This window comes from Pelodiscus sinensis, unplaced genomic scaffold, assembly GCF_049634645.1.
Source record: "Pelodiscus sinensis isolate JC-2024 unplaced genomic scaffold, ASM4963464v1 ctg186, whole genome shotgun sequence".
NCBI lineage: Eukaryota > Metazoa > Chordata > Testudines > Trionychidae > Pelodiscus > Pelodiscus sinensis.
Genome location: NW_027465905.1, coordinates 24,438 through 51,050, shown reverse-complemented (window position 1 = coordinate 51,050; position 26,613 = coordinate 24,438). Strand labels below are relative to the sequence as shown.

The 26,613-nt window shown below is 67.7% G+C and overlaps 1 protein-coding gene across 1 annotated transcript; it reads left to right on the top strand.

Annotated features, from left to right (window-relative positions):
* Positions 1-446: 446 nt before the first annotated feature.
* Positions 447-18,458, top strand: IL17RE (interleukin 17 receptor E). The gene is made up of 16 exons (XM_075916336.1): positions 447-629; positions 2,883-2,898; positions 3,368-3,523; positions 3,647-3,753; positions 3,866-3,989; positions 9,959-10,098; positions 10,699-10,767; positions 10,909-10,975; positions 11,445-11,626; positions 14,273-14,320; positions 14,474-14,519; positions 15,044-15,192; positions 15,271-15,339; positions 16,468-16,519; positions 16,734-16,841; positions 17,334-18,458. Exons 1-16 carry the CDS (start codon positions 540-542, stop codon positions 17,912-17,914), a joined length of 2,004 nt encoding a protein of 667 aa, XP_075772451.1. The 5' UTR covers positions 447-539; the 3' UTR covers positions 17,915-18,458.
* Positions 18,459-26,613: the final 8,155 nt, after the last annotated feature.

Genomic DNA, 26,613 nt, shown 5'->3' with positions numbered 1-26,613 from the left:
GGACAGGGCGAGGGGGGGGCCGGTGCCAGGCGGGGGCCGGACAGGGCGGGGGGGGGGTCGGTGCCAGGCGGGGGGGGGCCAGGCGGGGGCCGGGCAGGGCGGGGGGGGGCCGGTGCCAGGCGGGGGGGGGGCCAGGCGGGGGCCGGAGAGGGCGGGGGGGGCCGGTGCCAGGCGGGGGCCGGAGAGGGCGGGGGGGGGGGGCCGGTGCCAGGCGGGGGGGGGCCAGGCGGGGGCCGGAGAGGGCGGGGGGGGGCCGGTGCCAGGCGGGGGGGGGCCAGGCGGGGGCCGGAGAGGGCGGGGGGGGGCCGGTGCCAGGCGGGGGGGGGCCAGGCGGGGGCCGGACAGGGCGAGGGGGGGGCCGGTGCCAGGCGGGGGCGGGCCAGGCGGGGGCCGGACAGAGCGGGGGGGCCCCGCCCCGCGCGGCCAGGAATGCGGCGGAGCCGGCCGGGCGGGCGGAGCCGGGGGGCGGGCGCTGCGCTGCGCTGCGCTGCCGGGCCGTGTGCGCTGCGCACCATGCGCCAGCCCCGCTGAGCCCGCCGATGGGGCGCCCCCCCAGCGCCCTGCTGCTCGCCGCCGCTCTGCTGCTGGCCGCGCCCGGAGCGCCCCGGCCCCGCGTCACCGCCAACTTCGTAAGCAGCGGGGGGGTCCGGCCCCTCCGAGCCTCCGCCGGGCGGCTGCAGGGCCCGGGCCTGGCGGGGGGCTCCGCGGGGCGCTGCACTGGCCGGGGGGAGGCACCGGGCGCCTTCCCGTGAGTCGCCCGCGGGGGGCCAAGGGGCCCGGGGGCTGCCGGGCGGGCGGGGGGCCGGGAGAGGCGGGGCAGGCGGCCGGTGCTGGGTTCTGCGCGGGGGAGGGGATGGCATGAGGGATCTAGGGGTCCTAGTGGACCACAAGTTGAATGTGAGTCAACAGTGTGATGCTGTTGCCAAAAAAGCAAATATGATTCTAGGTTGTATCAACAGGTGTGTTGTAAGCAAAACTCGTGACGTCATTCTGCCGCTCTACTCTGCACTAGTTAGGCCTCAGCTGGAGTACTGTGTCCAGTTCTGGGCGCCACATTTCAAGAAAGATGTGGAGAAATTGGAAAGGGTACAGAGAAGAGCGACAAGAATGATTAAAGGTCTAGAGAACATGACCTATGAAGCCAGGCTTCATGAACTGGGCTTGTTTAGTTTGGAAAAAAGAAGATTAAGGGGGGACATGATAGCGGTTTTCAAATATCTAAAAGGGTGTCACAAGGAGGAAGGCGAAAATTTGTTCCTCTTGGTTTCTGAGGACAGGACAAGGAGTAATGGGCTTAAAGTGCAGCAGGGGAGGTTTAGGTTGGACATTAGGAAAAAATTCCTAACTGTCAGGGTGGTCAAATATTGGAATAAATTGCCAAGGGAGGTGGTGGAATCTCCCTCTCTGGAGATATTTAAGAACAGGTTAGATAGACATCTGTCAGGGATGGTGTAGACGGAGCTTGGTCCTGCGTTGAGGGCGGGGGGCTGGACTCGATGACCTCTCGAGGTCCCTTCCAGTCCTATGATTCTATGGTTCTATGAGAGCGGCCAGGCCGGGTCAGCGCACCGGCCCGTCCCCCGAGGGCGTGTCCCGAACCAGGAATCATCCAGTGACCCCTCCCCTGCCGCCCAGCCCCAGGCCCCCTGCCCAGCCTGGCTGCAGCCACCCATGGGCCTGCCCTCCTGCATTTGTCCAGCTCCCTTCTGAGCCCTGCGGAAGTCCTGGTCTTACAGCATCCTCTGGCAAGGAGTTCCCCAGGTGAAGTGCCAGGCCTGGCTTTGGCCAGCTCCAGTCTTGGCCTTACAGCCCGGCAGGGTCCTGCTTTGCCCTGTGGTGATGGAACCAGCCCCTTCCTTGGCTCTGCTGCCCACATGGAGCGTGAGTTGCTGGCAAAGCAGCTTGTGCAGCCGGGCGCTACGCTGGGCTGGCGCTGCCCCGGGTGAGGGCCCGGCAGAGGGACCCCTCCCTCGCCACACCTGGCTGAACCAGCCCTGCTCCCCTGGCTTCTCAGCGCTGCGCTGGGGCCTCACTCCCATGGATGTCCCAGGCCTGGCATGACCCGTTGCACATGGGCCGAGTGGGAAGCTCCCCCACTTGGGGCAGGGGGGCCGTGACCCCCACCCCTCTCAGCCCTGCCGCTTCTCTGAGCATAACGCCTATGGGAGCACAGGGCGCTGGCGGGGAGCGGGCTGGCTCTGGGTACCAGGCTCTGCTCAGGGGGGAGAGGACAGCCCTGGGGGAGCTGTGAGGAGGACCACGGGGGGGGGAGGCGCAGAAGAGTAGGGATCACTGGGGGGGAAGAAGCTGCGAGTGGAGGGGATGCTCAGGAGGAGGTGTAGGGGAGCAGGGATCATGGGGGGGAGGAGGCTCAGGGGAGCAGGGATCACTGGGAGGCTGGGAGTGCAGGGGGGAGGGGACTGCCTGGGGGGAGGTGAAGAGGGGCGGGGATCACGGGGGCGGGGAAAGGAGGTGCAGGGACTGCCTGGGGGAGGAGGCAGGGGGGCACAGATAATGGGGGGAGGGGACTGCCCCGGGGAAGGAGGCATAGGGGTGCCTCCTGGGGGAGATGCGGGGGGGGCAGGAACCACAGGGGGAGGGGACTGCCCGGGGGAGGAGGTGGGGGGGCACACATCATGGGGGGTACCACCTGGGGGGGAAGCACAGGGGGGCATGGATCACCGGGGGGAGGGGACTGCCCCGGGGGAGGAGGCGGGGGGGCACACATCATGGGGGGTACCACCTGGGGGGGAAGCGCAGGGGGGCGTGGATCACCGGGGGGAGGGGACTGCCCTGGGGGAGGGGGTGCCGCCCGGGGTGCGCTGTGGCACCTTGGGCCAAGGCCTCCCGCACTAACACGTCTCCCTGTCCTTTGCCCCCAGGCCTGCAGAGTCAGGGGTAAGTCAATGCGCGCTGCTCGTGGGGCAGGCCTGCGCCTGCCCTGCCCCGGGGGCCCTGCTGGGCGGGGGCGTGACGGCGCGTTGGGGTTCCCCGACCTGCACCCCCGGAGCAGCCAGAACAGACTCCCCAGCAGTAGAACGAGGGGGCTACTGCTCGTCCGGGATACAGCCCAGCACAGACGGGAGGTAGCCAGCGGGGGCAGGGCCCATCGCCCCCCGGCCCCGCCTCGTGCTTCCCCCGCCCCCAGTCCTCTGCCCCTCTCTTCCCTTAACTTGCTAGCACCCTGGGAGCGGCAGGGTCCCCCCCCGGGCCGTGCTCCAGACAGCCCCAGGGGTCCCCCAGCGCAGCAGCCAGCCAGGGCCTGACACTGCAGCACAGGGTGTGAGCGCTGGGGGCGTGGCCGGCGGGCTTGGGGGTCAGGGAGCGGCGGGTGCTGCCCCCCTCTAATGCCTCTTCTCTCCTCCAGCGGAGAGCGCCCTCCGCAGGCCCCGGTGCCACCAGAAGGAGCCTGACGATGCAGCCCTGACCCCGCCAGCCCTGGCCCTGAGCACGGCCCGGCTGTGCCCGGCCGCCCACGCCTGCCAGCCCTGCGTGCGCGTGCGCGTGGTCCTGCACACTGCTGGTACGGCGCTGCCTCGCGGGGCCTGGGCGCTGCAGCCCGGAGGGGGGGGTCCCCCTGGCGGGTGCTTCCTGGGCCCCTTGCTGGGCCTGCTGTGACCTGGGCCTTGGCCGGTGTCTCCTGCAGGGCTCGGGAGGATCCGCGGCCTGCACCTGCATTTCCTGGTGCTGGGCTCCAACCGGGCCAGCTGGCTGAAGGTCTGGAGGAAGGACCCCGAGGCCGGCAGCTCCCTGGTGAGTCGGCGCGGCCCGTGCCGGGCTCCTGGCCTGTGCCTGTCGTGGGCTCTGCCCCGGGGACGGGGGGGGGGGGGGCTCTCGCGGGCTCTCACCCTGGCTTCTCCTCCAGTGGCAGGTGCGGTTTGACTGCTTCCCGGTGGAGAGCGGGCACCGGGTGCTGGTCTCGCTGGGCACCATCCCGGAGAGGGGGCTGAGCCTCAGCCAGAGCCACCTGGTCGCCCCAGAGCAGGCAGGTGAGACACGGGGGGGTCAGCCCCAGAGCTACCTACGGCCCGAGCCTGGGGTCCCGCTGCTCCGCACCAGACGCCCCACCGAGCGCGTCAGCTCCCCCCCGCCAGCTAGGACCCCCCAGCGAGTCCCCTCGACACCCCAGTGCCCCCCAGCCCCCCCTTACACAGGGGAGAGGTGATAACCCATCCCCCCTCCCCTCAGACACCCCAGTGCCCCCCAGCCCCCCCTCACACAGGGGAGAGGGGATAACCCATCCTGCCTCCCCTCAGACACCCCAGTGCTCCCTGTGCCCCCCAGCCGCCCCTTACACAGGGGAGAGGTGATAACCCATCCCCCCTCCCCTCAGACACCCCAGTGCCCCCCAGCCCCCCCTCACACTGGGGAGAGGGGATAACCCATCCCGCCTCCCCTCAGACACCCCAGTGCTCCCTGTGCCCCCCAGCCGCCCCTTACACAGGGGAGAGGTGATAACCCATCCCCCACCTCCCCTCAGACACCCCAGTGCTCCCTGTGCCCCCCCAACCCCCTCACACAGGGGAGAGGTGATAACCCACCCCCCCTCCCCTCAGACACCCCAGTGCTCCCTGTGCCCCCCCAACCCCCTCACACAGGGGAGAGGTGATAACCCACCCTCCCTCCCCTCAGACACCCCAGTGCTCCCTGTGCCCCCCCAACCCCCTCACACAGGGGAGAGGTGATAACCCATCCCCCACCTCCCCTCGACACCCCAGTGCCCCCAGCCCCCCCTTACACAGGGGAGAGGTGATAACCCATCCCCCACCTCCCCTCAGACACCCCAGTGCTCCCTGTGCCCCCCCAACCCCCTCACACAGGGGAGAGGTGATAACCCATCCCCCCCCTCCCCTCAGACACCCCAGTGCTCCCTGCGCCCCCCAGCCGCCCCTTACACAGGGGAGAGGTGATAACCCATCCCCCACCTCCCCTCGACACCCCAGTGCCCCCCAGCCCCCCCTTACACAGGGGAGAGGTGATAACCCATCCCCCACCTCCCCTCGACACCCCAGTGCCCCCCAGCCCCCCCTTACACAGGGGAGAGGTGATAACCCATCCCCCACCTCCCCTCGACACCCCAGTGCCCCCCAGGCCCCCCTTACACAGCGGAGAGGTGATAACCCATCCCCCCTCCCCTCAGACACCCCAGTGCTCCCTGCGCCCCCCAGCCCCCCCTTACACAGGGGAGAGGTGATAACCCATCCCCCACCTCCCCTCAGACACCCCAGTGCTCCCTGTGCCCCCCAGCCCCCCCTTACACAGGGGAGAGGTGATAACCCATCCTCCCTCTCCTCAGACACCCCAGTGCCCCCCAGCCCCCCCTTACACAGGGGAGAGGTGATAACCCATCCCCCCTCCCTTCAGACACCCCAGTGCTCCCTGCGCCCCCCAGGCCCCCCTTACACAGGGGAGAGGTGATAACCCATCCTCCCTCTCCTCAGACACCCCAGTGCTCCCTGCGCCCCCCAGCCCCCCCTTACACAGGGGAGAGGTGATAACCCATCCCCCCTCCCCTCAGACACCCCAGTGCTCCCTGCGCCCCCCAGCCCCCTCACACAGGGGAGAGGTTATAACCCATCCCCCACCTCCCCTCGACACCCCAGTGCCCCCCAGCCCCCCCTTACACAGGGGAGAGGTTATAACCCATCCCCCCCTCCCCTCAGACACCCCAGTGCCCCCCAACCCCCCAGCCCCCCCTCACACAGGGGAGAGGTTATAACCCATCCCCCCTCCCCTCAGACACCCCAGTGCTCCCTGCGCCCCCCAGCCCCTCAAACAGGGGAGAGGTTGTAACCCATCCCCCACCTCCCCTCAGACACCCCAGTGCTCCCTGTGCCCCCCCAGCCCCTCTTACACAGGGGAGAGGTTATAACCCATCCCCCACCTCCCCTCACACACCCCAGTGCTCCCTGTGCCCCCCCAGCCCCCTCACACAGGGGAGAGGTGATAACCCATCCCCCACCTCCCCTCAGACACCCCAGTGCTCACTGTGCCCCCCAGTCCCTCCTTACTGGGTGTGAGGATCACGGGGGGGTCGTGGCAGGCTGTGTGGGGCTGTGGGGATCTCGGGGGGTCGTGGCAGGCTGTGGGGGGCTGTGGGGATCTCGGGGGGTCGTGGCAGGCTGTGTGGGGCTGTGAGGATCACGGAGGGGTCGTGGCAGGCTGTGTGGGGTTGTGGGGATCACGGGAGGTCGTGGCAGGCTGTGTGGGGCTGTGGGGATGACGGAGGGTCATGGCAGGCTGTGTGGGGCTGTAGGGATCTCGGGGGGTCGTGGCAGGCTGTGTGGGGCTGTGGGGATCACGGGGGGTCGTGGCAGGCTTTGTGGGGCTGTGGGGATCACGGAGGGTTGTGGCAGGCTGTGTGGGGCTGTGGGGATCTCGGGGGGTCGTGGCAGGCTTTGTGGGGATGTCGGGGGGGTCGAGGCAGGCTGTGTGGGGCTGTGGGGATCACGGAGGGTTGTGGCAGGCCGTGTGGGGCTGTGGGGATGTCGGGGGGTCGTGGCAGGCTGTGGGGGGCTGTGGGGATCACGGAGGGTCGTGGCAGGCTGTGGGGATCTCGGGGGGTCGTGGCGGGCTTTGGGGATCACGGGGGGGTCGTGGCAGGCTGTGGGGGGCTGCGGGGATCTCGGGGGTCGTGGCAGGCTGTGGGGGGCTGCGGGGATCTCGGGGGGTCGTGGCAGGCTGTGGGGGGCTGTGGGGATCACGGGGGGGTCGTGGCAGGCTGTGGCGATCTCGGGGGGTCGTGGCAGGCTGTGTGGGGCTTTGGGGATCACGGGGGGGTCGTGGCAGGCTGTGTGGGGCTGTGGGGATCTCGGGGGGTCGTGGCAGTCTGTGTGGGGCTGTGGGAATCATGGGGGGTCGTGGCAGGCTTTGTGGGGCTGTGGGGATCTCGGGGGGTCGTGGCAGTCTGTGTGGGGCTGTGGGAATCATGGGGGGTCGTGGCAGGCTTTGTGGGGCTGTGGGGATCTCGGGGGGTCGTGGCAGGCTGTGTGGGGCTGTGGGGATCATGGGGGGTCGTGGCAGGCTGTGTGGGGCTGTGGGGATCACGGAGGGTCGTGGCAGGCTGTGTGGGGCTGTGGGGATCTCAGGGGGTCGTGGCAGGCTGTGGGGGGCTGTGGGGATCTCGGTGGGTCGTGGCAGGCTTTGTGGGGCTGTGGGGATCTCGGGGGGTCGTGGCAGTCTGTGTGGGGATCATGGGGGGTCGTGGCAGGCTTTGTGGGGCTGTGGGGATCTTGGGGGGTCGTGGCAGTCTGTGTGGGGCTGTGGGAATCATAGGGGGTCGTGGCAGGCTTTGTGGGGCTGTGGGGATCTCGGGGGGTCGTGGCAGGCTGTGTGGGGCTGTGGGGATCATGGGGGATCGTGGCAGGCTGTGTGGGGCTGTGGGGATCTCGGGGGGTCGTGGCAGGCTGTGTGGGGCTGTGGGGATCACGGAGGGTCGTGGCAGGCTGTGTGGGGCTGTGGGGATCTCAGGGGGTCGTGGCAGGCTGTGTGGGGCTGTGGGGATCTCAGGGGGTCGTGGCAGGCTGTGGGGGGCTGTGGCGATCTCGGGGGGTCGTGGCAGGCTGTGGGGGGCTGTGGGGATCTCGGGGGGTCGTGGCAGGCTGTGTGGGGCTGTGGGGATCTCGGGGGGTTGTGGCAGGCTGTGTGGGGCTGTGGCGATCTCGGGGGGTCGTGGCAGGCTGTGTGGGGCTGTGGGGATCATGGGGGGCCGTGGCAGGCTGTGGGGGGCTGTGGCGATCTCAGGGGGTCGTGGCAGGCTGTGTGGGGATGTCGGGGGGTCGTGGCAGGCTGTGGGGGGCTGTGGCAATCTCGGGGGGTCGTGGCAGGCTGTGTGGGGCTGTGGGGATCTCGGGGGGTCGTGGCAGGCTGTGTGGGGCTGTGGGGGGCTGTCGGGGGGTCGTGGCAGGCTGTGTGGGGCTGTGGGGATCTCGGGGGGTCGTGGCAGGCTGTGTGGGGCTGTGGGGATCATGGGGGGTCGTGGCAGGCTGTGGGGATCTCGGGGGGTCGTGGCAGGCTGTGTGGGGCTGTGGGGATCACGGAGGGTCGTGGCAGGCTGTGGGGGGCTGTGGGGATCTCGGGGGGTCGTGGCAGGCTGTGGGGATCTCGGGGGGTCGTGGCAGGCTGTGTGGGGCTGTGGGGATGTCGGGGGGTCGTGGCAGGCTGTGGGGGGCTGTGGGGATCTCGGGGGGTCGTGGCAGGCTGTGGGGATCTCGGGGGGTCGTGGCAGGCTGTGTGGGGCTGTGGGGATCACTGGGGGTCGTGGCAGGCTGTGGGGATGTCGGGGGGTCGTGGCAGGCTGTGGGGATCTCGGGGGGTCGTGGCAGGCTGTGTGGGGCTGTGGGGATCACGGGGGGTCGTGGCAGGCTGTGGGGATGTCGGGGGGTCGTGGCAGGCTGTGGGGGGCTGTGGGGGGCTGTCGGGGGGTCGTGGCAGGCTGTGGGGGGCTGTGGGGATCTCGGGGGGTCGTGGCAGGCTGTGGGGATCTCGGGGGGTCGTGGCAGGCTGTGTGGGGCTGTGGGGATCACTGGGGGTCGTGGCAGGCTGTGGGGATGTCGGGGGGTCGTGGCAGGCTGTGGGGATCTCGGGGGGTCGTGGCAGGCTGTGTGGGGCTGTGGGGATCTCGGGGGGTCGTGGCAGGCTGTGGGGATCTCGGGGGGTCGTGGCAGGCTGTGGGGGGCTGTGGGGATCTCGGGAGGTCGTGGCAGGCTGTGGGGATCTCGGGGGGTCGTGGCAGGCTGTGTGGGGCTGTGGGGATCACTGGGGGTCGTGGCAGGCTGTGGGGATGTCGGGGGGTCGTGGCAGGCTGTGTGGGGCTGTGGGGATCACGGGGGGTCGTGGCAGGCTGTGGGGATCTCGGGGGGTCGTGGCAGGCTGTGGGGGGCTGTGGGGATCTCGGGGGGTCGTGGCAGGCTGTGGGGATGAGGGGTGTTGGCTGGGCCTGCAGGCTGTGTCTTGGGGCTCAGGGGAGCTTGGCCTGGCCTGCCCTGCGCACATGCCCCAGTGTGGTGTGTGTGTGGGGGGGGGTCTGCTTTGTAACCTTGTTTGTGCTGCTCTGTGCTGTGCGCTGGGGGTCCCGGTGACTCGCTCCGAGCCGGCGTTGGCCGGAGACACCCAGGGCCAGGCGGAGCACAGAACGACCCTGTTCCCAGGGGATGGAGGATATCGGCGGGACTGGCCCCCCGGGGGGTGGGGCCTGGGAGAGGGGTCCGACTTGGCGGGGTAGGGTGAGGCGAGCGGGCTGGGAGCAGGAGAGGGGGGGTCAGGGCCCGGGAGTCCCCCCAAGGAGGCTGCCTGCGCCCACATCGGCCCCACGCTGGGAACCAGTGACCCTTTGTGACAGCGCGTTGGGGTCCCCCGTCTCCTGCACCCCGAAATGGCACAAACAGACTGCACCAGCCGGTGGAATAGAGGAAGTTTATTGCCTCTCCAGGATACAGCACAGCACAGATGTAGTCTGGTCACAGAGCTGGGCTAGGATGCCTCAGGCCCCCTTGAGATGGGGGAGACTGGGCCCCTAAACTCCAGCCCCTTTCCCTAGGCTGTCTCCTCCATGCTCCCAGCCCGCCACTAAACTCACCCTCCTCCAGCCCTGCCCACAGCCAGGGCAGCCTCCCCCTTCCTTTGTTCCTCTCTATGGGGGGTGTCTGGTTCAACCGGTACGGAGTCACCTTTGCCTAGTGAGGTTTCCCTGCTGGGTCTTGCTCCAGACAGCAGGGGTCACCCCAGCCCAGCGAGCACCCCCTACGTCACACCCTTCTACTCTACCGGCCGCCCGAGAGTCCCCTCTGGCTGCCGAGGGGGGTGCAGGTCGGGGCCCCCATGCGCCGTCACACCCAGCTGCTGCCGTAGCCCTTCCTGGGGGCTGCGGGCTCGTGTTGCCCCGCCGGGCCCAGGCAAGGGGCCAGCATGCGGGCGCGGTGCCCGGCCTGCCCATCCCCGGCCGCCTCTGTCTCTGCAGGCCCTGAGTTCAGCTACGCCTGGCTCCCTGCAGCCCGGGCCATCCAGGTGTCGGTACCCAGGGGCCCCGCCCTCACCGTGCGGCTCTGCCACCAGCTGGCCCTGGAGTGTGAGGAGCTGCCCAGCCCCTTCCACCGCCAGGTGAGCAGCCCTCCCCCATCCCCCCATGCCGGCCCCCTGTGGCCCCTCCCCCATCCCAGCCCCATTGGCCCCCTCCCCCACCCCCCCCCATGCCGGCCCCATTGGCCCCCTCCCCCAATCCCCGCATGCCATCCCCCCCATGCCAGCCCCATTGGCCCCCTCCCCCATCCCATCCCCATTGGCCCCCTCCCCACCCCCCCCATGCCGGCCCCATTGTCCCCCTCCCCCAATCCCCGCATGCCATCCCCATGGGGCCTCTCCCCCATCCCCCCCATGCCAGCCCCATTGTCCCCCTCCCATCCCCCCCATGCCGGCCCCATTGGCCCCCTCCCCCAATCCCCGCATGCCATCCCCATGGGGCCTCTCCCCCATCCCCCCCATGCCAGCCCCATTGGCCCCCTCCCCCAATCCCCCCATGCCGGCCCCATTGGCCCCCTCCCCCAATCCCCCCATGCCAGCCCCATGGGGCCTCTCCCCCATCCCCCACATGCCCCCATGCTGGCCCCCTGGGTCCCCTCCCCCACCCCATCCTTGCATGCCCCGTGGGGCCCAGGGCCCAGGGCCGCCCTCACTCTCGGCTGCTTCCTCCCCTGCCTGCAGGCGCTGGTTTCCGGGGGGCGCAGCGTCGTGCTGCCCTACGAGTTCCTGCTGCCCTGCCTGTGCATCGAGGTCTGACTGCGCCCGGAGGGGTTCCCGGGGGGTGGGGCTGGGGCAGCGATCCGGGGCGGGTGGGGTCCTGGGGGCTGGGGAGGGTGGGGAGGGGGAGGGTTGGGGTCTTGCTCGCTCAGCCATTCGTCCCTCTCTCCGCAGGCCTCCTACCCGCCCCGCGACAGCCTCCGCACCAAGCGGTGCCCCTTCCGAGACCAGCCCGCAGCGCGTGAGTGGCGGGGGCGGGGCAGCGGGGGGTGAGCTCTGGGCGCTGGGCGGGAGCCCCATGTGCTGCTCGTCCCCAGCCTGTGGCCCTGGCCGGCTTCGCAGGGCCCCCAGCTCCTGGCCATGGCCCCGGCCCTGCTCAGGGAGCTGCGTGGAAGAGGAATGCCGGGCCCAGGGGTCCCCAGGCAGGGGCACCAGGCTGAGCGGCGATGCCCTTGGCCACCCAGGGCTGGCCTGGGGGGGCCGCGCTGCGGGTTGCCCGTCCGTGGGCTCAGCAAATACCCGGCTCTCCGGCCCCATCCCCCGCCGGCCCCTGGGGGGCTGAGAGCAGCAGGGGGCCCCTGGCTTCGGAACAGGCCGTGCATGTGCCCAGGGGCACGCTGCTCTGGAGCGGCCACGCCAGGGCCCGTGGGCCTCTCACCACTGGGGAGGGGGAGGGGCACTGCCTCGGCTGACACCTCTCTGCCCCACAGATGGTGCTGAGCTGTGGGCCTCCATGCACTTCCACGACCACAGTGCCAGTGGCGAGGCCCACATGGCTATGGTGCTGAGTGCCCGCTGCCCCCTGCGCCCGGCCGCCACGCTGTGCTGGAAGGAGAGCGAGGGCAGGGCCTGCCACGGCATCCCCAACTCCACAGCCACCGAGTCGGAGTGGGTAAGGCCACGGCACACTGCTGGGGGCTCAAGGGGAGCCCTGCCCCAGGACCTGGCAGGGGTTAGAGCACTTAGCAGAGTCGTGCCTCCAGCTGGGGCAGAGCCGTCTTCCCCTGGGCGTCCACAGACCCCAAGAGTGGGTCAGAGAACTAAGCATTACTGCTAGCTAGGTACAAGTGAACATCGCCTGGCCACCTCTAGGGTGTGCACACACAACGCAGTCCAGACCAGCGGGAGACACTTCTCACTTGAAAAGGGCTAATTTCTCAAAGCTGAAAACAGTTGTGAACCAAATCAGCTGAGAGGAAGAACGATTCGAAAGCTGGAAATGACAGGTGGGAGTTTTACTAGATGCTCTTTTGGTCTTGTTGGTTAAAAAACGGACTTGGTTTAGAAGGGAAGTGATGGCCGCTACAAAAGAAATTGCAGTGGGAGAATGAGCATGTTGCCAGTAAGGAATAGAAATTAAAAGCTGGGAACTGTAGAAAATCGATAAGGGAAGCAAAGGGACACGAGGCGAACTCTCTGGCCGGCAGTGTTAAGGATGCTGAGAAGAAGAGTGTGAGGAGTAACAGAGTTTTAACAATGGGCTTTGTCCGCTACTATGTGGCCATGGTAGAACTCTCGGCAATGTGCAGAAGGCAGAGGTGCTCGGTGCCCCTTTCCGTTGTGGTCGTAGCACGTTTCCATTTCCCTAGCGACCTGGGTGCTGCAGAGCAGCTACTGAAGTTAGACCCTGTTAGCCAGCAGGTCTCGCTAGCGAACACCCATGAGTTTAAACCGGCCCTAGAGCTCCTGGCAGCTCGGTGCCTTTCGGTGGGTCTAGGAACACTGGGGAGTTTCCCGCGGCTGGGAGAAAGCTCATGTCGGCCCGTCTCTGAAAAGGGGGAACAGGTGCCTGTGTGCTCGCGGCCGCCAGCCTGGCCAGCAGCTGGTTGCTAGTGAGTTCAGGGTGGTGACTGCTCCTGCCAGCGAGCCCCTTGGGGCGAGGGCAGAGGGAGGCGGGGGAGGGCAGGAAGCAGCCGGTGGACCACGGTGCGTCCACTCCTCCAGCGCAGCATAGATGCTCCCCAGCCGGGCAGGCGCTGGTGCACGTAGCTGGGCTTCCCGAATTCTTGCCCAGCCGCAATGCCAGGCAGCCCGGCCCTCCCGCTGCTCCGGGTTGCCCTGGCACCGCATGGCTCTGGGCTGGAAAGCTGCGGGGGGCCCGGCACACGGCAGGTGGAGAGGTCTCTGCAGCATGCGGCTCTGCTGCTAATGAGGCGTCAGCCGGGCTGGTGCCTGGGGCTTTGCAACTAGACACAGGCTGTGTCTACACTGGGTCACTTATTCTGGAAAAGCAGCCGCTTTTCCGGAATAACTTGCCAGCTGTCTACACTGGCCCCTTGAATTTCCAGAAAAGCACTGACGATCTACTGTAAAATTGTCAGTGTTTTTCCGGAAAAACTATGCTGCTCCCGTTCGGGCAAAAGTCCTTTTCTGGAAAAACTGTTCCGGAAAAGGGCCAGTGTAGACAGCACAGATTTCTTTTCCGCAAAAAAGCCCCGATCGCGAAAATGACGAATGGGGCTTTTTTCCAGAAAAGCGCGTCTACATTGGCATGGACGCTTTTCTGGAAAAAGGGCTTTTCTGGAGAAGCATCCTGCCAGGGTAGACGCGCTTTTTCCAGAAATACTTATAACGGAAAACTGTTCTGTTTTAAGCATTTCTGGAAAAGGGGGCCAGTGTAGACGTAGCCAGGAAGTCAGCCCCAGCCCCCGCGGGAGGGGGGGCCCTCTCCAGGCAGTTCTGGCCTGGCTGTCCCCCGTCGCGGTGCCAGGCGCAGGGGCCTGGGCCAGCCTGCGGGACAGGAGCTGCCGCTGGGCAGAGGTGGGTTTGTTTTGCAACATGCTGTGACGGCGAGTTGGGGGCCCCCGACCCTGCACCCCGTCCGCAGCCAGACGTGACTCCGCCGGCCGAGGAGACTTTCCTGGTTCTCCGAGACGCGGCGCGGGCTCCACGCTGACAGAGGAGCCAGGGCAGAGCCTTAGTCCTCCTGGGGGGAGGGTCCACCGGCCCCTGACCCCCCCGTCTGGACTAGTCTGCTCCCTTCGTGCTTCCCCCGCCCAGACTGCCCAGCCCCCGGCCCGGGGCTGTCCCCACCTGCCTCCCTGTGTCTGCCCCGGGCAGAGCCTCCTGGGCTGCTGCACGAGGGTGAGGCCGTGGGAATCGCACAGCGCAGCCGGGGGGGGCACGGGGCTACAGAGCAGCCAGCCCCTCCCCCCCGTCACAGCCCCAGATTCCCAGAAGGGGCTGTGGGGCTCTGCCTGGCCAAGCTGGGCTGGGGTCCGGGGAGCTGGGGGCGCTCGGGGGCAGAGGGTGCTAGCTGCTCTGCAGGTCTCTGGCCGGGTCCCTCCCCAGAGCCGTGGGCGGCAGCCCCCTGGATCTGTCCATCCAGGCACATCGGGGGGCTCCTGCACAGCTGCCCCACCTGGGCGGCGACCAGGGCCCCCCAGACCCCCCTGCCTTGGCAGCTCCGGGGGTAGGGCTGCTGCTCCCAGGGCCGGCCCGGGACAGGTGGTTTGCGGGCCCCCGGGGGCGGGGACGGGCTGGGGGCCCGGCAGCGAGGGTCAGCCCCAGTAGTGACCTGCTCTGTGCCCTGCTCTAGGCCTACATGGTGGAGAAGGTGGACGTGCACCCCCTGCTCTGCTTCCAGGTGAGCCCCCGGGGAACCCCTTCGGCCCAGTGCTGGCCCAGGCCGTCTGCCCGGCCCCTTGCCAGCTGAGCGGCTGGGCCCTCGCCCCGCCCCGCGGGGCCGTGTCTGGGGGGAGCCCAGCCGCGCCTTGTGACTTGCCCCCTTTCTCCCCAGTTCTCCTACGGCAACAGCAGCCACGTGGAGTGCCCGCACCGCCCAGGTGAGCTGCCCGGGGAGCGTGCCCCCAGCTGGGCCTTGCCCCACAGCCTGCCTTGGGGCGGACAGCAGAGGGGCAGGGGCGGGTGTGGGGGATGGGGGGCGGGGCAGGGGCAGGCAGTGGGGTTGCGGAGAATGGGGGGCAGGGCAGGGGCAGGAAGTGGGCTGGGGGTGGGGCAGGGTGTGGGGGGCGGGGCAGGGGCAGGAATCGGATCAGTGGGGTGGTGAGCAGGGCAGGGTGGGGGATTTGGGGGCAGGGCAGGGGTGGGAAGTGGGGGGCGTGATGCTTCACCCAGCCCGGGGAAGGGCCGGGCAGCTCCCAGGCGGCCCAGAGCCCTGGCTCCGCGAGGGGACGAGCCCCATGAGGGTGGCGCTCCAGGCCGGCCCCCTCGCTGCGCCCCGGTGCGCACGCAGCGCGGAGCAGGGCCGTGCACAGGGGCGAGCGCAGAGCATGCTGGGAGCTCGGCAGCGAAGACGGAGCTGGCGGCTGCGGCCCCAGGGGTGACCCCGCTGGCTTCCTCCCTGCAGACACCGCCTGGAACGTGTCCGTGAGCGTCGGCTTCGCGCAGCTGCGGCTGGACATCGCGTCTGCCGTGCCGGCCTCCTTCAGCGCAGCCCTGTGCCGGCAGCAGGGCCGCGGGTGCGAGCCACAGGCGCCCGTCTACACCGTCACCGGCGTGAGTGTCAGCCGGCGGGCGCTCCCCGCGGGGCACAGGGCCGGGCGCGCGCCTAACGGCCTCCTTCCTGCCTTGCAGCCCGACAGCGGCCGCCCCGGGGAGCTCAGCCTGCTGCTGCCCATGCGGGTCCTGGGGGGCTGCGTGCTGGTAAGTCCTCCCTGTGCCCCGCCCCCGCCCCGTGGCCCTGCCCCATCGCATCACCCTGCTGCCCTGCCACCCCTCCCCTGCCCCGTAGCCCCCCCATCCCCCTGCCACCCCTCCCCTGCCCCGTAGCCCCCATCCCCCTGCCACCCCTCCCCTGCCCCATAGCCCCCCCGTCACCTCACCAGGTACCCCCGCATCGCCCCGCCACCCCTGCCCCGTAGCCCCCCCGTCACCTCACCCGGTACCCCCCCATCACCCCGCCACCCCTCCCCTGCCCCGTAGCCCCCCCGTCACCTCACCCTGTACCCCCCATCGCCCCGTCACCTCACCCTGTACCCCCATCCCCCTGCCACCCCTCCCCTGCCCCATAGCCCCCCGTCACCTCACCCTGTACCCCCCATCGCCCCGTCACCTCACCCTGTACCCCCATCCCCCTGCCACCCCTCCCCTGCCCCATAGCCCCCCGTCACCTCACCCTGTACCCCCCATCGCCCCGTCACCTCACCCTGTACCCCCATCCCCCTGCCACCCCTCCCCTGCCCCATAGCCCCCCGTCACCTCACCCTGTACCCCCCATCGCCCCGCCACCCCTCCCTTGCCCTATAGCCCCCCCATTCCCCTGTCACCCCTCCCCTGCCCCATAGCCCCCCCGTCACCTCACCCTGTACCCCCCCATCACCCTGCCACCCCTCCCCTGCCCGGTAGCCCCCCGTCACCTCACCCGGTACCCCCCCATCGCCCCACCACCCCTCTCCTGCCCGGTAGCCCCCCGTCACCTCACCCCATAGCTCCTCCTGCCCTGTAGCCCCCCATCACCCCACCCCATAGCCCCTCCATCACCCGCCACCCCCCCTGCTCCGTAGTCCCCCGTCACCTCACCCCATAGCCCCTCCTGCCCTGTAGCCCCCCATCGCCTCACCCCATAGCTCCACCCCGTCACTCCACCACCCCTCTCCTGTCTCCCCATTAGGTCACCCCGATGCCCCTCCCCTGCCCTGTAGCCCTGCCCCCCTCCTTGGCTGCTTGTCAGAACCTCTGCCCCATTGCCCAGCCTCCTGCCCCTGCCCTGGGCCCTGCCAGAGCCCCTGCCCCCGCCCCGGGGCCGGACACCCACGCGCTCTGTCCCGGCAGGTGTGGCGCTCCGACGTGCAGTTTGCCCGGAAGCAGCTCCTGTGCCCAGACGGTGAGTGTGGCCCGGCAGGGCGCTTGGCCCCGCGCACGGACCCAGCCGCAGAGCCCCGGGCCGGGAACGGGGCCCAGGGAGGGAGGCGAAAGCCCCGTGGCCACCGCCCCTCCAGCCCCTTAGCCCAGAGCCGGAGGGGAGCCCTGCCAAGGCCTAGGGCGTGGGGCCTGCGCTGGAGGCCAGAAGGCTCAGCCCCTCTCCACTGCCCTTCCAGTGTCTCGCCGGCGCGTCGGCCTGCTTGCCCTGGGGCTGGCCCTCGCCTTGGGGCTGCTGGGGACCGTCCTGCTGCTGCGCTGTAGGAGCCTCCACACGCTCAGCACAGGTGAGGGGCAGGGGCTGGGTTCCCGGGGGGCTGGGATCCTGGGGCGCAGAAGGGTGGGGGGGCAGAGGGGCTGGGTTCCCGGGGGCAGAGGGGCTGGGTTCCCAGGAACGGGGGGGGGGGGGCAGAGGGGCTGGGTTCCCGGGGGGCTGGGATCCTGGGGCGCAGAAGGGTGGGGGGGCAGAGGGGCTGGGTTCCCGGGGGCAGAGGGGCTGGGTTCCCAGGAACGGGGGGGGGGGGCAGAGGGGCTGGGTTCCCGGGGGGCTGGGATCCTGGGGCGCAGAAGGGTGGGGGGGCAGAGGGGCTGGGTTCCCGGGGACAGAGGGGCTGGGTTCCCAGGAACGGGGGGAGGGGGGAAGAGGGGCTGGGATCCCGGGGGGCTAGGTTCCCGGGGGCTGAGGGGCTGCGATCCCGGGGGGCTGGGTTCCCAGGGGTCGGGTGCTGGGCGGGCGAAGGGCTGGGCCAGCTGGTGCACTCACCCCCTCTCTCCCGCAGGGCCCTGGGGCTGCCGGCCCGTCCTGCTGCTCTGCTCGCCGGACTCGGAGGAGCACGCGGCTCGGGTGTGCGGCCTGGCGCAGGCGCTGCGTGCGGCGCTGGGCTGCAGCGTGCGGCTGGCGCTGTGGGAGGCGGGCAGCGTGGGGCGGCTGGGGGCGCTGCCCTGGCTCTACGCCCAGCGGGAGCTGGTGGCCCGGGAGCAGGGCACGGTGCTGCTCGTGTGGAGCCCCGGCAGTGCCCGGCTCTACCAGCTGTGGCAGGGGGCGGGCGCAGGCAGCAGCGGCTCCGCGGACCCCCACGGCCTGTTCGGGGCAGCCCTGGCCTGCCTGCAGAGCGAGCTGGGCGGCGTGGGGGCGGGGCAGGGCGGCTGGGCGCTGGCCTACTTCGGCGAGGCGTGCCGCCGGCCAGACGTGCCGCCCGCGCTGCGCCTGCTGCCCTGCTACTGCCTGCCGCGGGAGCTGCCCGGCCTGGCCCGCCGGCTGCAGGGCGCCCGGCCCCGCCCCGGCCATGGCTGCCCCGCCTGCTGGGGCCCCGGGCGGGGGACGGGGGGCCCAGCCCTCCAGCCAAACTGCCCTCGCTGAGGCCCAGGTGAGCGGCTGCAGCCAGGCGACTGGGCGGGGGGGGCCCCAGGGGCCCCGTGGAGCTGGGCTGGGAGTCGCCCTCTGGACACCGCCTTGGGGTCAGTGGCCACGGCTCGGAGGGGGAGTCGGCCGGGGCAGTTCAGCCCAGAGGGTGGGCCCCTGGGGCAGGCTGGCCCTGGCCCTGGCCCTGCTTGCGCCCGAGGTGGGAATCCCCGGGGCCGGGCGCTGGCTGAGCCTGCTCTCGCTGACCCCCCCGGTGGGCGCCCCGGCTGGCTGAGACACGGCGGGGGGCAGGCCCCAGCAGGACGCAGGCAGCGAGGCAGGTGGCCGCTCCAAGCAAACTGTCCCCTGCCCCCTCCACCCGCCCACGCGGCTGCGGGAGTGGGGCCCAGAGGTGGTGGATTTGCCCCCTGCCCTCTGTCTCCACCAGGGCGGGGGCGGCGGGGCCCTGGGCCAGCCGAGCGCCCTGGCTCCTGGCCTCCGGGCTGCCCCGCGCCTGCTCCGAGGAATCCAGCCGGCTGTAAAATAAACCAGCTGGAACGTCTCTGCCTGGCCTCCGTGTCCCGCGCCGAGCCGCCAGTCGCCCTCCGTCACCCACCAGCTCGCCGGCCGGGCCAGCGCTCCCAGCTGGGCACGTCCCGCCTGCACCGCGGACCCTGGCCGCCCCGCGCCTGGCCCTCCGGCGGCCTGAGTGCCGAGTGCCTGGGAGGGCTTGGCACAGCCGGCTCGGGGCTGCTCCCCGCACTGCATCCCTGGCAGCTGGGAGCAGGGCTGAGTCCTAGGCCGCAGGAGGCAAGCAGCTCTCGTGGGCAGGCCCGTCCTCCCGCCGCCTGTTGGATCCCAGGGTGTTACCGGACGGGGGCTGCACGATGCCCATAGCAAGGGGGCTCTGCCGGCTGGGTTCCCGGGGGCAGGGAAGTCTCCTCCCTAGAGGGGTGTAAGTCCCGGCCGGCTGCCCCCCCGCGCCTTTCTGGGGCCCCGGGGGCCCCCTGGGGGGCCAGTTGGCTGCTCAAGGGCAGAGGGCAGGCCCAAGGGGGGACCATGGGTGCTGTGCATGGCCAGCTGGGTCCATCAAGCCACCGTGGAGGGGAGTTCGCGTGGCTCAGCTAGACCCCTGCAAGCAAGGCCCCCCTCAGCCCCCCGCCAGGAGCTGCCCCCAACGCCTGGGGCACATGGCACCAGCCTTGGCCCCGGCCCAGTCGCCGGGGTCTGGGCCCGTCCTTGCCGCCAGCGGTGGGCTGGGTGCGAGCTCGGGCCTCCCTGGGCCTCCCTGGGCTCGCCAGCCGCCGAGAGGGGGCAGCTCCCGCCTGCAGGGCGAAGGCGCTCGGGTAGCAGTGCCACGGCCGTGTTCTGCCGGGGGGGGCTCGCTCCTCTCCCCGCTGCGGCGCTTCTGCCCCCTCCCACAGCTCGGCCGAGCCTCTGCTCCCTTCTGCACCAGGCTGGGCTTTGCTTCCTGCCTCCGCGCCTCGGCCCCGTGCTCAGAGCGACCCTGGCGCCCCAGCTCCTGCTCTGCCAGGCGGCCGGAGACGCAGCCCTGACTGCCCTACGGCCCCCTTCAGCGTGGCAGCCGGGAGCCGCCGCGTCTCGCAGCCAGGCCACGTTCCCGCCATGGGCGCTGCCGCCTCGGCCTGGCCGCAGGGAGCCGGCGCCTGGTGGAAGAGGGGTCACTCTGATCACTTCAAAGGGGTCTTCAGCCCGCAGTGGCCTCTGCACCTGTTGTCCTGGGCTGCCTCCATCCAGCACAGCCAGGCCCAGGGCTCCACGTGGGGCCTGAGGGGCCTGGGCCGATTCTCCTGGATGAGGCAGCTGGTCCCTCAGGGGCCCTCGTCTCTCACGTCTCCCTGTGAGTCACGCCTGCCCCGGGGCCGGCAGGTGTCTCAGCTCACGGCCTCAACGACATCAGAGCCTCCTTTCCAGGGTGACAGCAGGGTGGTGCAGAGCCGGCTGACGGAGGGTGGGGTGGTGCAGAGCAGGGGGGTGCAAAGCGGGTGACACAGCGGGGCGGTGCAGAGCCGGCTGACGGAGGGTGGGGTGGTGCAGAGCAGGGGGGGTGCAAAGCGGGTGAGACAGGGGGGGCGGTGCAGAGCCGGCTGATGGAGGGTGGAGTGGTGCAGAGCAGGGGGGGTGCAAAGCGGGTGACACAGCGGGGCGGTGCAGAGCTGGCTGATGGAGGGTGGGGTGGTGCAGAGCAGGGGGGTGCAAAGCGGGTGACACAGCGGGGCGGTGCAGAGCCGGCTGATGGAGGGTGGGGTGGTGCAGAGCAGGGGGGTGCAGAGCGGGTGACACAGCGGGGCGGTGCAGAGCCGGCTGACGGAGGGTGGGGTGGTGCAGAGCAGGGGGGTGCAGAGCGGGTGACACAGCGGGGCGGTGCAGAGCCGGCTGACGGAGGGTGGGGTGGTGCAGAGCAGGGGGGTGCAGAGCGGGTGACACATTGGGGTGGTGCAGAGCCGGCTGATGGAGGGTGGGGTGGTGTAGAGCAGGGTGGTGCAGAGCGGGTGACACAGCGGGGCGGTGCAGAGCCGGCTGACGGAGGGTGGGGTGGTGCAGAGCAGGGGGGTGCAGAGCGGGTGACACATTGGGGCGGTGCAGAGCCGGCTGACGGAGGGTGGGGTGGTGTAGAGCAGGGTGATGCAAAGAGGAGTACCAGAGCAGAGCAGGGTGAGCGAGGGCAGGGCGGGGCAGCATGGGGTGACCCAGAGCGGGGTGTGTCATTATTGGATGTTAAAGTGAGCAGCCAAGTCACTGCTGAGAGCCTGCCCCAAGACCTTGGTGACTGACGTATTCCCCTTACCAAGCTCACTCGCCGCCTTTCTCTTTCTTTCGTTAATAACCCTCAGATGTTAGACTCTAAAGGATCGGCCCGGTGTGATCCAAGGGTAAATTGACCTGGGATCTGGGGCTGGTTCTTTGGAACCAGACAAACCCATTGGGGTAGGTGGGGCCGGGTTCTAGACCCCTCACCTGTGGGCAGGCCCGGGGCTGATTGAGGCACAGGCAGAGCTAGTGAGGGGTTTTGCTCATTAGGCTTCCTGCTGGCCAGGCAGGCAGCTGGAGCGCTCGGCATGACTGGTGTGTGGCCTGTTTGGGAAGGTCTCCGGTCTGGGGCTGTAAGGAGCCCTGGTTTGAGCAATTCGCCCTGAGCGGTGCCCAGACCCGGCCCAGCCCAGCACAGGTGACGAAGAGCCAGGTGTTGCAGGGCAGTGCAGAGCGGGTCGCTGCAGATTATGTAGGGCTGGGAAGAAGGATCAGGGAATTTGAAGCGCAAGTGCTGTTCTCGTCCATCCTTCCGGTTGAAGGAAAAGGTCCGGGCAGGGATCGTCGAATTGAGGACGTCAGTGCGAGGTTGCGCAGGTGGTGTCGCAGAGAGGGCTTTGGTTTCTCTGACCATGGGACTCTGTTCCGGGCACAAGGAGTGTTAGGAAGAGATGGGATCCACCTAACCAAGAGAGGAAAGAGCATCTCCGCGGGCAGGCTGGCAAACCTCGTGGGGAGGCTTTAAACTAGGTTCATTGGGGGACAGAGACCAAAGCCCTGAGGCAAGTGAGGAAGTCAGACACTGGGAAGAAACACACGGAGGAAGGAGCAACAAAGGAGGACCCCAACTCGAATGGAGAAGGTCGGGCAATCAACTGGCTATCTAAGGTACTTGTACACCAGTGCGCGAAGCCTGGGAAACAAAGCGGAAGAATTAGAAGCCCTGCCCAGTCAAAGAACTAGGATTTGATTGGAATAACGGAAGGGGTCATGGAAGGGTATAGACTGTTCAGGAAGAACAGGCGGGGGAGAAGAGGCGGAGGAGTTGCGCTGTATGTGAGAACAGGCGGGGGAGAAGAGGCGGAGGAGTTGCGCTGTATGTGAGAACAGGCGGGGGAGAAGAGGCGGAGGAGTTGCGCTGTATGTGAGAACAGGCGGGGGAGAAGAGGCGGAGGAGTTGCGCTGTATGTGAGAACAGGCGGGGGAGAAGAGGCGGAGGAGTTGCGCTGTATGAGAACAGGCGGGGGAGAAGAGGCGGAGGAGTTGCGCTGTATGTGAGAACAGGCGGGGGAGAAGAGGCGGAGGAGTTGCGCTGTATGTGAGAACAGGCGGGGGAGAAGAGGCGGAGGAGTTGCGCTGTATGTGAGAACAGGCGGGGGAGAAGAGGCGGAGGAGTTGCGCTGTATGTGAGAACAGGCGGGCGAGAAGAGGCGGAGGAGTTGCGCTGTATGTGAGAACAGGCGGGGGAGAAGAGGCGGAGGAGTTGCGCTGTATGTGAGAACAGGCGGGGGAGAAGAGGCGGAGGAGTTGCGCTGTATGAGAACAGGCGGGGGAGAAGAGGCGGAGGAGTTGCGCTGTATGTGAGAACAGGCGGGGGAGAAGAGGCGGAGGAGTTGCGCTGTATGTGAGAACAGGCGGGGGAGAAGAGGCGGAAGAGTTGCGCTGTATGTGAGAACAGGCGGGGGAGAAGAGGCGGAGGAGTTGCGCTGTATGTGAGAACAGGCGGGCGAGAAGAGGCGGAGGAGTTGCGCTGTATGTGAGAACAGGCGGGGGAGAAGAGGCGGAGGAGTTGCGCTGTATGTGAGAACAGGCGGGGGAGAAGAGGCGGAGGAGTTGCGCTGTATGTGAGAACAGGCGGGGGAGAAGAGGCGGAGGAGTTGCGCTGTATGTGAGAACAGGCGGGGGAGAAGAGGCGGAGGAGTTGCGCTGTATGTGAGAACAGGCGGGGGAGAAGAGGCGGAGGAGTTGCGCTGTATGTGAGAACAGGCGGGCGAGAAGAGGCGGAGGAGTTGCGCTGTATGTGAGAACAGGCGGGCGAGAAGAGGCGGAGGAGTTGCGCTGTATGTGAGAACAGGCGGGGGAGAAGAGGCGGAGGAGTTGCGCTGTATGTGAGAACAGGGGTGGCCCGTGAGCCTAGGCAAACAAGGCAGTTGCCTAGGGCGCCACCGGCCCGGGCGCCCGATGATGACGTCACGGCCATTGACAGCCGTACAGGCAGGGGCGTCGATCGCGCCTTCTGCCTGGGGCACCAGCTGCCGCAGCCGGCCTCAGGCCGCTCCTGTGTGAGAGAGCAGTGTGACTGTTTGGAGCTCCTGTATTTAGCCTGTTGAGAGTCTATGGGTTAAGTTTAGAGGTGGAAGCAACAGGGGTGATGTTGTGGCTGGTGTCTGCTACAGGCACCGGATCAGGTGCATGAGGTAGATGAGGCTTTCTTCGGACAACTGAGCGAAGCTTCCAGATCGCAGGCCCTGGTTGTCGGGGGGGGGGGGGGAATTTAATCACCCTGACATCTGTTGGGAAACCAATACGGCAGGACACAGGCAATCCAGGAAGTGTGTGGAGAATGTTGGGGATAACTTCCTGGTACAGGTGCTGAAGGATCCGACCGGGGCCGTGCGCAGCTTGACCTGCGCTTGCAAACAGGGAGGAGCTAGTAGGAGAAGTGGAGGTGGGTGACAACCTGGGCAGCAGTGATCATGGGATAGTTGAGTTCAGGCTCCTGAACAAAGGAAGAAAGGAGAGTCGCAAAATACACACCCTGGACTTCAGAAAAGCAGCCAGTGACTCCCTCGGAGAACTGATGGGCAGGATTCCCCGGGATGCTAACATGAAGGGGAAAGGAGTCCAGGAGAGCTGGCAGTATTTTAAAGAAGCCTTATTGAAGGCACAGGAAGAAACCATCCTGATGTGCGGTAAGAAAAGTAAATATAGTAGGCAACCAGATTGGCTTACTGGGGAAATGCTTGGTGAGCTTAAACACAAAAAGGAAGCTACAAGAAGTGGAAACTTGGCCAGATGACTAGGGAGGAGGATAAATAAATTGCTCGAGAATGCAGGGGAGTTATCAGGAAGGTGAAAGCACAATTAGAATTGCAGCTAGCAAGGGATGTGAAGGGGAACAAAGGTTTCTACAGGCATGTTAGCAATAAGAGGGTGATCGGAGAGGGTGTGGAGCCCTTACTGAATGAGGGCGGTAACCTAGTGACAGATGATGTGGGAAAAGCTGAAGTACTCAATGCTTTCTTTGCCTCTGTATTCACAGACAAGGTCAGCTCGCAGACTAATGCACCAGGCAATGCAGGATGGGAAGGAGGTGGGCAGCCCTTCGTGGAGAACAAGTTAGGAACTATTTAGAAACGTTAGACATGCACAAATCCATGGGCCCGGATTTAATGCATCCAAGGGTACTGAGGGAGTTGGCAAATGTCATTGAGGAGCCTTTGGCCATTATCTTTGAAAACTCATGGAGATTGGGAGAGATCCCGGCTGATTGGAAAAAGGCAAATGTCGTGCCCATCTTCAAAAAAGGGGAGACGGACAATCCAGGGAACTACAGACCAATCAGCCTTACCTCAGTCCCTGGAAAAATCATGGAGGGGATCCTCAAGGAATCCATTTTGAAGCACTTGGAAGAGGGGAAAGTGATCAGGAATAGTCGGGATTCACAAAGGGCAAGTCGTGCCTGACCAATCTGATTAGCTTCTACGATGAGGTAACTGGCTCGGTGGACATGGGGAAGTCAGTGGATGTGATAGACCCTGACTTTAGCAAGGCTTTTGATACGTCTCCCATGATATTCTTGCCAGCAAGTTAAAGGAATGTGGATTGGATAAATGGACGGTAAGATGGATAGAAAGCTGGCTAGAAGGCCGGGCCCAGCGGGTAGTGATCAACGGCTCCATGTCAGGTTGGCGGTCAGTTTCTAGCAGAGTGTCCCAAGGATCAGTTCTACGGCCGGTTTTGTGCACCATCATGATCTGGAGGAGGGGATGGATTGAGGGGATGGATTGCACCCTCAGCAAGTTTGCGGATGACACTAAGCTGGGGGGAGAGGTAGATACACTGGAGGGCAGGGAAGGGTCCAGAGTGACTTAGACAAATTGGAGGGTTGGGCCACAAGAAATCTGATGAGGTTCAACAAGGACAAGTGCAGAGTCCTGCACTCGGGACGGAAGAATCCCAAACATTGGTACAGGCTGGGGACAGACTGGCTAAGTAGCAGTTCTGCAGAAAAGGACCTGGGGGTTCCAGTGGATGAGGAGCTGGATATGAGTCAACAGGGGGCCCTTGTAGCCAAGAAGGCTAATGGCATATTAGGGTGCATTAGGAGGAGCATTGCCAGCAGATCCAGAGATGTCATTATTCCCCTTTATTCGGCTTTGGTGAGGCCACGTCTGGAGTACTGTGTCCAGTTCTGGGCCCCCCACTACAGAAAGGATGTGGACACATTGGAGAGGGTCCAGCATTGGACAACCAAAATGCCGAGGGGGCTGGAGCACATGGCCTACGAGGAGAGGCTGAGGGACTTGGGTCTGTTTAGTCTGCAGAAGCGAAGAGTGAGGGGGATTTGAGAGCAGCCTGCGACTCCCTGCAGGGGGTCCAAAGGGGACGGTTCTCAGTGGGGCAGCTGGCAGACCAACCACAGTTGCAATGCGAGAGGTCTAAGTTGGATTTTAGGAAAAACTGTTTCCCTAGGCGGGTGCGGACGCGCTGGGCTGGGCTGTTGTGGGGGGCGGCGCCTTGCCCTGCAATCCCCCCCACAAGGTCACTGTCCGTCAGGCCCTGAGTCCCAGCCTCTCGCAACCAGGCCCTGCAGCCTAGTCTCTCAGGATCAGCTCCTAGTCCAGGAGCTGGGAAAAGTGGGTGGGGGGCCCGGGCCCTCCCTCTCCACCAGGCCCCAGCCCAGGGCCCTGTCACTAGTGGGTGGTTCCCACCACTGGCTTGGCGGGGAGCCCTCCCCAGAATGCGCTGAGCCCTCGGGGCACCCCCTGCTCCCGACCCCGTTCCCCCGGCCGGCGTAGGCCGCTGGTCCGGGGGCTGGTGCAGCAGGGGTGCTGGGGTTGGCACGGTGACAGCGGCTAGGGTGGCTGCAAGCCGTGGGTGGCGGGGCAGCAGTGACCGGTGGGGTGTCCGTGGCTCCGGCGCCGGCTGCTCCCGTGCTCAGGCAGGAGTTCCTCCCCCTCCGGACGTCTGCCCCGACTGAGCCGTCTCCCTGGCCTTTATACCTGGCCCGCAGTTGGAGCATGCCCAGCCCTGCTGCGGGGGAGGGGCCTGCCCGCCCCTTGGCTAGTGGGGGCTGGGTCGCCCCATCACAGTGCCCGAGGCAGGGGGCGGAGTCTCCAGCCCCAGGGTGTGTAAGTCCCGGCTGGGCGGATGGAGTTGGGTGGGTCCTGCCTTGGGCAGGGGTCGCACTGGGTGGCTCCCTGGGGCTCTGCCCGCCCGGGGGCTCTGGGGTAGCAGCGGGTGGCTGGAGTGCGCCCTGCAGGCCCTTGGCTGGGGGTGAAGGTGCTTTGCAGTGAGGGGGTGGCAGCAACAAGCAGGGGTGGGGAAGGACCCAGCCGGGAATGGCCTGTGCCCAGCTCCAGCAGCGCGACCTGGTCCGTCTGGGCAGGGCAGGGGCTGAGCGGGGGCTCACGGGGGGGCAGCTGACAGCTCGGCCAGTCAGAGCTACAGGCTCCGGGTCCCAGCGGGACACCTAGAGCCAGGGAGTAGGGGGCAGTCGGACCCCCCAGCCAGCGCAGGGGAGCCCCAACCCGGGTTCTCCCTGGGGGAGCTATGGAGGCTGGAGCTGGAGGAGAGTCGGGCCAAGGGGCATGTCCAGGGGTACGCGGGGAAGGGCCCCGAGATGGCGGCTCTGGGGGAGCTGGACTCCGAGCTGCTCCTCCCGTCTGGGGGGGATGACATGGACACCGACCTCCCAGCCTGGGAGGGGCTTGTGACCTGCA

Excerpts from the sequence above, each read along its gene's own strand:
- IL17RE (XM_075916336.1), top strand. The coding sequence starts at position 540 with ATGGGGCGCCCCCCCAGCGCCCTGCTGCTCGCCGCCGCTCTGCTGCTG. Across the intron at positions 3,990-9,958 it reads GGTCGCCCCAGAGCAGGCAG|GCCCTGAGTTCAGCTACGCC; the intron begins GTGAGACACGGG and ends CTGTCTCTGCAG. Across the intron at positions 10,099-10,698 it reads CCAGCCCCTTCCACCGCCAG|GCGCTGGTTTCCGGGGGGCG; the intron begins GTGAGCAGCCCT and ends CCCTGCCTGCAG.